Below are 15,296 nucleotides of genomic sequence, written 5' to 3' on the forward strand. Positions count from 1 at the left end.
ATTTGACTTGCTATTCATAAATGCGAATATTCAATTTTCACATAGTCTACTTACAAGAGACATCTTCATGTCTTATATAGAGAGGATAATTGATGCTCTACAGATGAGAATTATTAACCATACCCGAATTGCTCTTAAAAGACTATCAATCAAAGACTACGAGTCTACGACTAACAAATTAACTTATTGATGCATCTATGATCTATCCCATCCAAAGTTTAAAAAAAAAGTGAAAAACACAGTACATGTCTAATTCTTTTTTTCCCTCCATCTCTCTCTCTCTATATATATATACTAACAAAAGCCATTTCTGTTGTTATGGAGATTGGGTCATAAACAATGGATTGATATCGAGACTCGCCATTGGGGGGTTGTACTTGATATGGCTTTTCATAGTGGAAAATTCTATGTAATCTTGTTCAAATATCAAGGGCGTAAGTGGAAAATCGGAGTAATCGATCCTCAAAATAAAATGATCTCGATGCAGTTCATAGATAGGCCTGATTTTTTGGTACAAAATCAAGAGGACAAAGAAATTAATGTCAAAGGGATTTCATACGAGTTACGGTATTTGAAGATGGTGTCGTCGAATGAGGAGTTGTATCTTGCCATCGAAGGGTTTCGAGAAGATAATGGTGGAGGGAGTTGGACTAGCAGAATGTTTGTGTTCTTGTTCAAGGAAGAAAAAGAATGGGTGCGTTTGAAAAACTTGGGTGATCGAGCTTTTTTCCTTGGTTTTGGGCGTTGTAAAGAGAGGTCATTTGTCATCCCATCTTTGAAAGATTATCTACCACAATGGAAGCCGAGTACGATTTGCTATTGGTTTCCTCATGACGATGTATGGTCAGGGGTGGAGGGATATGGTGAAGGAAGTAGCAGGCCTGACTGTCCTATGCCAAAGGGACTAGAGTGTCTCAACAGTCTGATTTTTCCAACATATGATAAATATTTTCATGTGTTCAACATACAAAAGCAGGTTAGGCTTCTCTTGGACTATCCAAACAAGGACCATAAGCTGTATCGAGGGCTGTTCTTTCCGCCTCCACCTTGGGTTAAATGGCACTGCCCTAGCCTTGGAAATGTTAATGTCAGCTTTACTTGTTTGTATATCAATGATGGTGATGATGATGTTATCGCTGAGGAGGAAGAACAACATGCTTATATCACTGATGAGGAACAACAACATGATGATACCGATGATGAGGAAGAGCAACATGCTGATATTGCTGATGAGGAAGAACAGCATGATGATACCGATGATGATGGTGGTGATGAGGAGGAGGAAGAACAGCATGATGATGCCGATGAGGAGGATGAAGCTGCTCAAGCATTGATAATGTTGAGCTCAGGTTAAGTGCGTGGCTTAATTGCATTTTCACATGAGATAACGCGCAAGGTTGTTTACTAAACTGATTTCGTTGTGTTTCGATTGTGATCTTGCTTGCTGGATCTATCTAGTACTAGTGTAGAGTCTCTAGACATTGTAGTGTTAGTACAAATTGGAAATTGTATGCCAAGATACTTCATTTTTTCTAGTATGTAAGAAATTATTTTTGTCTTTGAACATTTACTTTGTATATGTGTCCATGACATTGTTTTTCATTTAATATAGGAGGTGATTGACATTGTTTTTCATTGAACTAAAAAGCTTTTGTAAATAAAATAATTCTTCTTAGCTTCTACTAAACAATCTATCATCACAAAACAAAAGACTACAAGTAATATTCGTTATATAGAGCCTTCTCCGGATCTTTACTAATCAATTACCAATATGGAGTATGATTTATACAACCAATTAACAAAAGAATTAGTCACATAATCGTCTATCAATACCAAGGCACCACCATCGGATAACCTTTATGGCCGATCATCCTTATTCTCTTCATAATGAGGAATTATTTATCGAGTGCTATACTTTCCGTTGGCACAATGCTTAATCCTATACAAGCTTGATTACTGATGCACTATACATGCTTACAGCCATGGAATTGAAGGCAGATGCTTAATATTATGATTAATCATCAATTTGTGACTACCTTGTGTATAGACTAGAGATATTTGCTGAGTACGAAACTTTTAGTGGCTTCAAAAAAAAAAAACTTTGCACTTATAGGTTGCCATAATATGAGAGGCCATTGTTGAATATATATATATAGTATGACCTCCCTAATTCCAATACAATACTGGAAGCAGAATTGAAGGGGTAAAAACAATGAATTTCATTCCTTGGAAAGCATGAAAACAATTTCAAAGGAAAAATACAACTATACAAGTTATAAAACTTGGATTCAAAAATAACTTTTTGCATGTACTAGACTAAATCACACTATTAAATATTTACACGTTTAATAGAAAGTTGCATGCTAGCTGCAACATCACTACTTTTGGCTGTAGTTTCTCTCTCTATCTCTGACCTCTCCTAAAAAATTATGAAGTACGGAGTATTAATTTCATTCCTTGGATTAAATTACACATCTAATTCCCTCCACAAAAAACAGAGACGGCTTTCACCAATGTGAGGCCATTAATCTGTAGCAATTGTATCCATGGGAACATAGATGAACAGATCAGACAGAGGATTCACTTGTCATTCAAAAGGTGTAATCAGTCCTATACAGGTCACCTGGCAGCATATGAAAGAGATGCGGAGCATTACTGAGAGGGTTCTTGATATGATTTTGGAATTGTAACAGTCAACTGCAGCTTTCCGAGTTGGCAGAGTTTTACTGGATTCTTATAAACCATGATCCTGGCAAGATTTTGGCCAGAAAGAAGAACATATGCTATGCTGAAAGAATCACCTTTCTCTGCTGCAAATTGCCACTCTCGTGTTGATATGACAAACCACTCTTTCTTAGAATATCGAGAAGCTTTCACTTCAATGTATTCCCTATTCTTTTCATCTCCAATCACAATGTCAAACGGTAAGCCCGTCTCTTTATCTTGATTGACCCAATTCACTTCTGCTCCATCAGCTTTTCCTGCAAAGTATTTGAAAGCCACCAGCTCTCCAAGTCTACCAATTCGCATTGCTTCCTGAGCACCCGGAGTATTAAGCTGATCTCTGCTTTTTGATTGTCCCTCTTCTGGGCAAAGGGACTCAACGACAATGTTGGTAGGATCAGCTAACATTTCCATATATTGAGGCTGGTTGCATATCAGATCATTTTGATTTTCAAAAAGAGGGAATGCAGATGAATCAGGGCCTACAACTCCATCATCTTCAATAATAGCATCTTCATTTATGTTGGTTAAATTCACTTCAGCTTCCTCCTGTACTGAGCCCTCAAAAAGACCCTCAACTGTACCTGTATTGCGACTTTGATCCATGATCACAGGTTGTGACCTGGAACCATTGGCAAGTGAACAACTAAAACTGGGTGCAGTTTTCCAGTCCACAGGAGGCCAGCTCGAGTATGCTCGCTTTTTCTTGGAATTGGAAGATAGGTCATTGATATCTGTAAAAAGGGCATTTCCAGAAAGTCTTTCATTATTCTCCAACAAGGACTGTGAAGAAGAAAGAGACCAGACAGGCTCCTCAATGGGAACCTTTTCCATCTTCTGGCTATTAAGGATGAAAAACTCCATTTGCTCTTCAGTTGAACCAGATTCTGCCATAGTAGTGATCATGTGAAGGAAATTGGCCAAATGCAACTCGGGAGAACCATCAAAGAATAATCGGGACAGTTCCATAAACACAGAGTGTGAATCAGAATCTTGAGTTGTGTACAGAATGTTGTCCTACAAAACAAAACCATGTTTATACCACTGAGAAAGGAATACAAAAATTTTCAACATAGAAGTCCACAAAACTACACTACCTGAAGTAGGGAGTGGCAATCAGTCCTCTTCTTGGATGAACACCTCTTTATGACATTACGATAGAACAACTTTTCAACTACACAAATTTTTAAATGATGTAATTTGCATCCAGACTGCTTGAGTTGACTGTATCTTTCTGGGTGTAGATTATAGAGGTAACGCTGGGCAAAGGGAAGCACCCATGTCACCATAGAGGTTTTTAAGCCACAATCAGAAAGCCCATAGTAAATAGCTTCACGAAACACAACCTGCAATGAAGTAATTAATAAAAAAATTCTTTATAAGAGAATATAGCGAACTAACACTAGTTATAGAATATATTGGTATAGCAACATATGCCGGCTCATCTGCACAACAAGCTTCCCCTTCTGCCCCACCTTGACCATTGTGGATTTAAAATATACATGAAAAGCAATACAAGCAGGCATATGACAAATAAACATTACAGCAGAAAACTCCAGCACAAGGGATTTTAGCAAGAGGACAAATTCGAACTAGGTAACGTTAGGAATATGCACCTGTGAATTTTAGTCATGCATATAATAGAAGTAACTTTTTTTTTTAAAAAGAAGATTAAAATGAAGCTTTAAAACAAAGCCATACAAGCAGCACATTAAAGCCTTCCTTTTTGAAATCTCAGCAGCAGCGACATCTATTGGGTGCAAAACAGAAGTCTTGCAACAAATATAGCCAAAATTTAACCCTTAATTCACCCAGATTATAAATAAATCAAGATGAATAGTGAAATTGGCCAGTTTTCTTGTAAGGAATTACATCCATTTCTGTAAGCACTAACAGCCTCTGAAAGCTGAATGAGTTCCAAAAAAATAATTCACCCAATAAGTCACTGCTAACTTTGACTTCTTTACATTTCAATGAATCAATAATTTCCATAACATCATCAGCATGTAAAGAATTCAAAGACACGTAAGAATTCGAGCTTCTGGTATTACACCACCAATATCTTCCAGCCAATAATCCAAATGAAGGATAGGATACCAAACTGTAGAGTATATGCAATTTCCACCTTGCAACTACAATCAGTGAGCAGTGACAAGAGCTCTGTTCATGAGAGACAGAAAAGGGAAATATACATACCTTCGAAATAGCAGGTATGCCTAAGTTCTGTAACAGAACAGAAACTTTAATTTGAAGCATCTCTCTTTCATCGTCGGTAAGCTCTCCAAAGTATAGAAACTCGATATTGTCTGAGTGCTTAAATTCTTTCTTTAAAGTATCATCATCAGACCAACATACAAGGCCAAAAGATGGGTGTAAGGAAACCCACTTATCTTGCATTGCTGGAAGTACTCTAAACTCTGACTGCAAGAGACGTTCCTTCAAGTAAGACATGTTATCAGGAGTGAACACACCACACTTCAGGTCATCCGCCCACTTGAGAAGAACTTGGAAAACCTGATACATGAAACACATTATTATCAGCAAATTTACACAGGTCAATAATCTCGATTAATCATTGATATAACATACCGCATTAGCTGCCTGTAGAGGGGAAGAGTTTTCAGACAACTGCCACAAAATCTGAAGGTAATGACTAAAAGAAGGGGCCTCATTGACACCACACTCACTCACAAAAAAGTCATGAAGACCAGGATAAATAGAGCATAATGTCTTGCTACTAGCCTCTACAGAATTCTTCACATGCTTTCTACAGTCCAAAGCACCAGTAGAATCATGCCAGTAAGCCTCATCAGGCGATAGAAACACACCAGGTACAACATCCTCGTAGAGTTTGACAGAGGCGCAAGGGATGAATATGAAAGGTCCTGATTTTAAAGCATCCAGCACTTGTTGCCTACATGTTGTCATTTCCTTCCAAATGAAAGAATACATTTTTAACATTTGTGACAAGCTGCAAAGATCAAGTTCTTACTAAATTAGCTCCTTCAACTACAGTACATAAAGAGTACAGCAGAAAGTAGAATAATATTTTTCAGATTAATTTGGATGATACAGTCGCCTTAGGCAATTCATAAGCAAAGTCACAGTACAACAGCCAAAAATAGTGGTGGCTGTGCCTGGCAAGGGAAGGGCATACAGAAACGATAACTTCAAAATAAATTTATATCAAAAAAAAAAAAAAGGAGTTAGTATAATATAAGAAAGCAAGCATGTGCGAGAAACCGACTCAGCTTTCAGTCCCCTTCATTATTGCGAGTGAAAGATCCTATACAGATTTGGGTCCAACTAAAAAGGAAAAAAAAAAACTCTAACCTCTCCCAAATCTAAATTGCAATGATTTATACTAAATATTTCATATCAATAAGACAGTGGTTACCAAAACATACGTGTATTTCCCCTAAGCATTTTTTTAAACTTCATGACTTGGTTGGAAGGAGTTAGAAATGATATGAAGCATATGGATTTGCATGGAATGAGGTATTTGATCGTAAGGGATGGAGAAGGAAGATTTTTTTCAATGACTATACGGAATAATCACTTTTGGTTCATGTAGCCGACCCCACTTATGGGATTAAGCCTTTGATTGATTGATTGATTACCATAGGATGCAAGCCAATGGGACCCTACAATAAGTCTATTCAAACTGGCACAATATCAATGAAATTTCATAATTTATACCACAAGGGATTGTTGTGATGAAGACAAATAATGTACAATGACACCAATGAGTTGATAATTGATGGCTATGACATGGGGTATTAGTGTATTACCATAAGTGATTGAGTTACAAACTTGCAATGGATATGCTGGCTCATATTTTCACAATTCCATGTTTTAGAACTTAAAAGACATGAGGGCTAAAAAAATGATATGTATCTCAAAGCCTAAGAGAAAGAAGAATGGTCAAGACACCTGCCTTGAAAATGAGGAACGAATTCCATATTTTAAAATGTAGTCAGATTTAAATAGAATATAATATATGGAATAATGTGAAAAGTAGCCTATTCAAAATAGTGCATCTGAATGTCGTAATCATACAAAAAAAGAATACTAGAGTTCATGACTTTCTACATTAACTTGAAGGGCAGTAAATTAAAGAGGTGATAGCTCTGTGCCTTATGACACCTCATTGTGCCACAGTAAATTCACCTCTCCTAGAACAATAAAGGTGATAGCTGTCTGTGCACCTCGCCAATTCTACACCACTTCCAGGTCCAAACGTTCAATATATTGGTTTTGGAAAGCACAAGGTGAGAAGAGCTCCCAAGCAGTTAGGCTAACGATGTGGGTGCTACAATCAGAAAGGTATAGAAGACTTTTTTCAAATAGGGTTACTGCAGTGCCATGCAAGGTATAATTGCTTTCCTTACCTTTACATGAACTTGCACAACCAAAAGTTTTCCATTATTTTTTGACAGGCTCTGTTCTTTCATTAGGACTTTCAGCCAGAAAATGTATACCCTATATGTTCATGACTATTTATTAATAAAAATATCTTCTGTAGTTTCTTTAGGTGGTAAAAAAGTACTGGGTTGTTCAATCTCTCTTACAAAGCCACAGCAGCACATTGATTTGAATGATTGCTTAAGTTTTCATGAAATATGCTGGGGCTAGATTACAATGAATTTCTAAATCAACAAATTAGCAGTTAAGATTAAGAACAAAGAATGAGCAGCTTTATATTAACCAATGATCAAGAATAGGCAGAAGAGTGACAAGCTCTGCAAAAGATTACTACCTGGCTGTGAATGTAGACTCCAACGTTCTCCAAGTTTGAAGCATTGCCAATACATCATCAAGTGTAACTTCAGTCTTGAAACCAATTTCTGTCAATAGTTTAACACTTTTGACCTGTTTCAAAAAAATTACATATCTGAGACATATTCAAATCATCTTACAGCATTTAAATAATTGCCAATGTTACACAAACAAAAGAACCCTCTCCTTTCAGTTTTACCATAGTATTGAGATATACTACCTATTTGCGGTAAATACATATATTCAGATGAGTGGCTTTAGAACAAGTTGACTATCCCATCAGATATACTACCTCCTTTACAAAAATAAAAAAATAAAAAAATTACACACTTTACTTTATTGAGTGAAGGCAATCAGAATGGTTAGTTGGTTTCATCAAATCTATACTCCTCAAGCTCACCAAATATATCAGACCAGAACACGGTGATAGTCAACTGTTTCCTAGATTATCTGTTATTTTTACAAGATTGCACCAAAGTCTGACACAAATAAGGTAAGGTCAGTGAAGGAACTGACCAGCACAATACTTCAATTTTAGACCCGAAACCAAAGAATCTCAGTGACATTTCATTAAGGGGGCTCCAAAAGGCAGAAACAAAGGATATCTCAATTGGAGTGACAAAGAACTGGAGCTATTTGAGGGAAAATCATTCAAAAGAAAGTTGATAATACCATGCAATCAAATCGAATCTAGCTTTAACATTGAACTTCTTACAAAGAATATCAATTGAACTGACCTTTGGAACAACATATGGGGCATGACAACCAAGAATAGAACGGACAGCATCACAGTCATAAAACAACTCTTTTGGATACTGAAGCTCGTTTGATATACTTGAAACTGCCCACCTGATATCAGATATGCAATGCCAGAACGAAGATCTGAAACATAAGTCATTCAGACCAGACTTACTGCTGCAACACCCGAACACTTTATCACTGAAATGATCATCCCATAAGTCATCTAGAACTTCCAAGAGATATTTGCACCTCTCTTGGCTACCATCCTTAGACAACTGGGAAAGTATATGAACTAATTCAGGCGATTCCCAATCTCTAACCACCAATCCTGGGGATATGAACTGTCTGTCACTCATCATCTGACTAAGAACAACAGGAGACAAGTCAGCAACAGATTTCTCAGAGGGAACTACTTTGACAAAATCTGTGACCCCTAAGTTCTGAAAAAACTTCCTCCAGTTCATTAATCTACCTGGCACTGACTCAGTAATGGGGTGCTTCAAATACATACCATCAACCTCGTGCCACTTGTAATTTAAACCACTTATCAATTTCTTTGCATCAATAGAATTTCCATATTCTTTATTAAAATGAATCGGCACCTCAACCGGTCGCTTGTATCCATGATTTGTTAAAATTAAAGCTTTACTGCATATTTCAGAAATTATGAGTTCTCTTTCAACATGACAATCTACACAAGTAGAGTTCAAATGAAGCATTATAAAGGTGATATATTCCCTCATTAACTGCATGCTATCAGTCAATCTGTCATCCGATATAGATGGTAAAATATGAATCTTAACAAGTTCATGAGCTGACATCTGCTGAACACCAAGCTTTTGCAGCATACTTGTACAGTTATTGATTAAAGTAACGTCAGCAGATGCCTCTGAAAAGAGGGCAGGGCTTACAATCCTCAGTGTAGCATATAAGCAGGGAAAAGCTTCATTACCAAGTGCACCACCAAGGCCAGTGCTTATGTAGTCAGCATGAAACCAGATGGTACCATCATCCAACGAGCCATATGTACCATCAGACAGTGGAATAAATGGAACTTTTTTCAGGTTATTTATAAGATCCAGTTCGGAGCCTGAATTCCTTAAGTTTGGTGCATGGAAGTGAAACATGTTGTGAAGTTCATTAAGCAAAGAGAAAAGCCAATGAAGACCCATTGACTTTATACCATCTTTCATTCGTCCCAAGGAAGATATGAGCTGTACCAATATCTTTGGACCATATTCCTCAACACCGAGTGCTCTAGCAAGTACATCCGACAAACTTACATCCTTGTGTAAAAGCCCAAGGCCAAGTTGTTCATACAGTATAGTGTCAGGCAACAGCATCTGGGCTTGCTCATTCCAGCCTCTTAAAACCTTGCATGGAGGGACCCACCTGTCCTTGCACCCAGCCTGAAGCAAGCAATTTGATTGACGTAATTTAGCAATAATCATCCGAGGGAGTCCAGAAAAAAATCCATGCACTTCACCCATAAGAGGAACAAAGCTCATGTAAATACTCACTGCTTTCGCAGGATTCTCTCGGAAACAAGGCAGAGAGCAAAATAATTTCTCCGCATTAACAAATAATACAGGAAATTCTGACAATAACCACTGATTCCATGGGCTATCTCCATCAACTTCTTCTCTAGAAGAAGGAAGGACAAAGTCAGCTTGAAGTATAAATTTGAGGCCATATGTTCTCAATGGTAGAAAAGCAAAAACAGGCTGTTGACCTAAGAATGGTTCATAGTCACCATTTATTGTCTCATTCAGTGTCAAAGCCATAGATATCTCAGTCATATGAACATTGGACCGGATAACTTTAGGATGCAGCTTGTTAGAAGCCACAAACCAAGTCATTTGCTCTTTCCCATGAGATACTTTGACAATTCCATCTCCTAATATCTCTTTTCTCATAATAATAAGTGAGTCATTTAGCATATTCCTTAACTTAATACTCTGAAGACGGTGAAGAAAAAGTAACAACGAAGGATGGAGATCAGAAAACATAGACAAAATGCTACTCATTGCTGATCCTTCCAGTAATTTTGATTTGAAAGGAAGCACTATACATGTGTTCCAACAGTTCTCGCCCTTTTGAAAATCATCTCCGGGTACCAATCTTTTAAGCATGTCAATATCACAAGGTGGTACAATTGTTGGTAATACAAACCCAATCTGACCCTGACCAACATCAAACTTAATATGAAATCCATTTGAGTGAATTTCCGGAGCATCTGTAACCTGTGTGAAAAGCAACTAAAATTAAGATGCATAGGTGACTACTTATAAGATATAGAAGAAATATTTTCCAAAATATTCTGCTTGGCTTAAGAAGTATTGTCTACAGTATTTTTGCATGTTCACAATAACAAGCAATAAGCTAAGCGGCCTAAGCCATCCTGTAAAAATGCAAGTGAAACTACATGCTTTAGCATAAACAGAAATTAAACCAACATTTTTGTCACAAACTTGATACCAGTAACCATTTCATACAAATAAATGAATTAAGAATTTTAAATACCATTATTTTACATGAAGCAGGTTTTACATGACCAGGAAAAATTACAGCAATCCACTTCACAAGAAGCTCTAAACAGATCTTGATTGGTCATGCAAATAATTACAGAAACAACTAACTAACAAAACTGTAACGACTTCAAAGTTGATATGGAACATTGAAGTGTTTGCATTCAACATTTTACAGATGTATACATACCATGAGTTAAAAACACAAACAATATGAGCGTTTGATACAAGCAAGACTCATATGTTTTCAGACTTACTCTCCACCCATTTTAAGGTAATATGTTTTCAGGTTTACTCTCCACTCACCACTATTATTTTATTCACATTCAATAGATGACCTTTAAACTCATGCCAATTTCAGCCATGAAGTTCGTTATGGGGAACGAAAAAGTACAAACCTTTCTAAGCTCTTTTGGAACTTGGAAGTGCCTAAAAAGTTTACATGCAGCACTAAAAACCATACAAATGTATTTTTTTCTCACATACTTAAAGATTATCACCATTAATTACCAAGTATACATCATTAAAACAAATAAATCATCATGAACTACCATTTAGCAAGCGTATATGCCATTCACCCTACGATTGCTAAAAGGATTAGAACAGAAATAATCATATTTGATTCCATGATAAATGAGTATTTGATTGCATACCCGAAAAACTGATTTGAAACCAATTCCTTTTTGTCCAATGTAGCCGGCAGAAGACCCTTTTTTAGTAGAGTTCCCTACATCACAAAGAGCTCTTATATTCTCTGCATCAAATCCTATCTCATTATTAAGAATAGTAATTCCAGTATCTTGAAGGATGAAACTTAGAGTAGGTTCAACATTGGCAGGGTAAACATTATCATCAGCATTCTGAACCTGTGAATTTAGAGATTAGAGAAATAGGAAGGTCAAATATGTTACAATTGACAATTGGGAAAATCATCACATTCTTGCATGACAACATCCATTACAAGAACAATAAATAGTAAAGCAGCGATAATAAAGTACGACAACAAAAACTCTTGTTCTATGATAAAGATATAGATTTTACCCCATGAAAGTAAATATTATGAATCGGGAAACCCAAAAAAGCAAATAAACAATCCCACCCCATCCTCCTTGCCAAACCGAATAAACAAATATAAAGAGGAAAGACACAATAATTTCCGAATTTTGGCAATATAATACTTTTGAAGCATAATTAGTTTGGACAGAATTCGTCATGTTTTCAAATCACATCTGTCAGTGTGTCTAGTAATCCCGGCAAATAAAATATTGTGAAAACACCTATACAAATAGTATCTCCCATTCTATACAAGTTTATCATGATGATCCCCCCATGTTGAGGCAGGTATAGGGAGTAAAGTATATGCCACCTTACCCTGCCATTGCAAAGAGGCAAATTTTAGACCCATAGACAGAAAGGCTGCCTACCAGATCACAAGGAGAGTTTAATTTAGCAAATGAAACAGACTGTATGCATACATCTAGACCCTAAATCCCTGCAACAACAGGATCCTCAGTTGATGTAAACAAAGTCCACAGGAGCTTGCCCATACAATTTTGCAGGGTTTCTTTCAGCACAATTGATAGATCAATTACAATATCAGCAATTAATCCCATTTTTATGTGTTTCCTCTCTTCAGCATCTCCCCTTCCTCAATACTCCTTTTTCTTAAACCCAATAAATTGTTTGACTGTACCACTATTTGGTCAAACCCCTCCCCCCCCCCCCCCCCCCAAAGCTAGCATCGACACAAAAGCCTGCACCTTCATAGGTACTTCCACCTTCCCTATGAAATTTGCTAATAGAAATGCAGAATTTTAGGGTTTGCATGTAAATAAAAGGATTTACAAAAAAAGACAACCAAAGTATCTCCCGTCAAAACCTTAGTGCATCAAAAGGTTTTGTTTTGACACATGCACTCGTCTATAAGTAAGCCTAAAATAACAAACCTTTACTATATGCTTGATTTAACTAACAAAAACGAGATGATGTCTTGCCATATGTAAACTTATTAAGATTATTTTGTCAGTCAAGTGTAATGAACTGACTTAGGGAAGGGTATTATGGGTAGTTTAGTATGTAGGAAGCTATCAAATGTGGTATGGGCAATTTAGGAAGTCTAGTATTATTAGGTTAGTAGTTTTTACTTCTCAAAAAAAAAAAAAAAAAAAAAAAGGTTAGTAGTTTTTAGCCTTAGTATAAATAGAGAGACGGAAGAAAGAAGAAGGCAGAAATTTGGTGTGAACCCTTGAGAGAGTTATGGCCTAAAGCCACTAGCTCTCTCTCCCTTCAGCATGCACAAGCGCTGGCAACCAGCGAACATAATGGTGGACTCGCATCACTCAGGTGCCAACATTCTTCACTTATTATTTTTCTTCCTCTTGAATAGATGCCACGATTTTCAGATGTAGAGTTTTTTAGTCCTAACAAAATTTCTCCTTCCACTTAATTTTCCACTAGTGAGTGGTGAGTGCAATATCCCGTGTCCACACCCAGGATACGCCATCCATCACAACTACAAGGATCTCAACTAAATACTTAGTAAGACAACACTAAATAAGCCATGAGTTTGCAACGTTCAATTAAAGTTCCATCAATAGGTTTAAAATTATGGAAAAAAGAGAATAGCTAACAAAATAATCCAATCAAGCAACTGTGATACAAAACCAAGAATTTTATATATATATATATATATATATATATATATAAAAGAAAAAAATCAAAGTCCTCTAAGCATGGATTCAAAATAAGCATAAAGGCACACATGACATACCAGCTCAAGAAGGAAATGTGAGTCTTGCGAATACAATTCTTCTGAGAGACAATGAAGTGCTCGCCCCAAACGGGCATGTTGTTTCTTCAACAAACTACTCTCCATATCAGAGATATTAGGGTCCAATCCAAATTCATCCCGCCTGATTGATTCAACAACAAGGGCAGCCTGCTCTATGTCTTGTTCAGCCAGGTGATGAGATAAATTATTTTTAGAATACTGCACTTCTGAGCCACCCATGGTCACGGATGCATCCACATCAATTTTTTGAAGGTCGGGTCTTTTAGCAGGACAAGGGGTCTTTTCAGGTGGACACTGGGTAAGGTCAATCTCCTTCACATCAGAACCCATGTTTGTCAGTGAAGGAACTCCAGTTAGTATCGGGGATTTGTAATCAGTTATTGGACAAACTGAATGGTGATCATGGATCCACTCAACTATACCCAATGATAAACCAATTTCATGCAGCATAAGACGCTCCATATGTCCTTTACACAGAATCAATATAGCTGAAGCAACATCTTTGACCAAAGACTGCATTCCAGAAAGTAATACATCAGCTGCAAAACAGCGAAATTCTGAAGGCAGGAAAGCTAGACAATCAATGACAATTCTTGATGCAAGGGACACAGCACAATTCATCCCACTCAAATTCTTGACAAGATTCACACTTGAATGACAATTAACCGATTCATTCTCTCTCGGTATTTTCTCACTCCTATGCCCATTACTATAATCCATCTTTTGCACAAAATCTGCCATGACAACTTCAAATCCTTGCCGTGCCTGGCATTTTAAAAGGAACAAGGGCACATGACTTTTCCCACCAGACAACACAAACAATGAAAGAAGCTGCACCGCGACTTCAAAAGGCGATTCATGAAGTAAAGCTTGAAAGAACAGATCCCCAGAAGCTGAATGGTCAATTCGAACAACTTTACCATCTCTTGTCAAAAGACATAAAAAGCCTTCCACATTAACCTCTGAATGCAGCCATTCCAGAAGAGGCCCAAGTGAAGGAGCATACACAAGATCCCAATGCAACCATGAGTTTAGATCTGTCAAATATGGTGTTTTAAGTAATATTTCAATGGCATTTCTTGATGTAACTGATCCAAATTTACTATCAACCCGCTCCAAGTCTGCTATCAGCCCAGAATTGTGAACCACGTCAATTCCATCAGCACCAGCAGAATCAACATACTTAGAGGTGCCTGACAATGTTGCAGAGAAAACAACACAATTGGATGAAACACTGTCTCTCTGCTTCCCTACCAACTCTAGGAGCTCTTGTGTACTACAACTTTCGTTAATTCTGAAACTGATTTGAGGAAATTGCCGAATAAGCAGTTCAGATATTTTATCCTTGGTTACAACGCCTTCCTCCCAGAGACTGCTTGAGGCTTGGGACAATAACGTAACCAATTGCTGTTGAATCATGGTAACCTCCAACAACTGGGATTCATGAACCTCCCCTCTGACAAAATTCAGGAGTTCTTTAGGGAGTAACGAAGAATTTCTTTCTAAGAACGAAAAAAAATCCCCATGACCAAGCAACTTGAATTCTTTAACTGAAAACTTCTCACTCAACCAAACTTCACAACGAAAAAGTTCCTTTATAATCATGAGCAATCTATCCACAAGTGAACTTCCACCAGATAATACAGTGCTTTCAACAAGATAATCTGAGGCTTTTCTGACAATATCTTCCAAATTAACACCTGAAAATTGGAAAAGGCATTACATACGAATAG

At 37.1% G+C, this 15,296-nt stretch overlaps 1 protein-coding gene across 1 annotated transcript in view; it reads right to left on the reverse strand.

Moving 5' to 3' along the window:
• Positions 1–2,293: 2,293 nt before the first annotated feature.
• LOC145583402 (protein NO VEIN-like) overlaps positions 2,294–15,296 on the reverse strand; it is a 21,618-nt gene continuing 8,615 nt past the window's right edge. The window contains exons 6-13 of the mRNA XM_081640648.1: positions 13,543–15,263; positions 11,426–11,638; positions 8,241–10,487; positions 7,484–7,596; positions 5,314–5,695; positions 4,921–5,238; positions 3,822–4,070; positions 2,294–3,741 (exon numbers count right to left, since the gene is read on the reverse strand). Of these exons, the coding sequence (XP_081496774.1) occupies positions 2,653–3,741; positions 3,822–4,070; positions 4,921–5,238; positions 5,314–5,695; positions 7,484–7,596; positions 8,241–10,487; positions 11,426–11,638; positions 13,543–15,263 (6,332 nt within the window). The 3' untranslated portion in view covers positions 2,294–2,652. The remainder of the gene's footprint in view (positions 3,742–3,821; positions 4,071–4,920; positions 5,239–5,313; positions 5,696–7,483; positions 7,597–8,240; positions 10,488–11,425; positions 11,639–13,542; positions 15,264–15,296) is intronic.

Source organism: Chenopodium album, chromosome 15 (genome assembly GCF_948465745.1).
Source record: "Chenopodium album chromosome 15, dcCheAlbu1.1, whole genome shotgun sequence".
In the NCBI taxonomy this organism is placed as follows: domain Eukaryota; kingdom Viridiplantae; phylum Streptophyta; class Magnoliopsida; order Caryophyllales; family Amaranthaceae; genus Chenopodium; species Chenopodium album.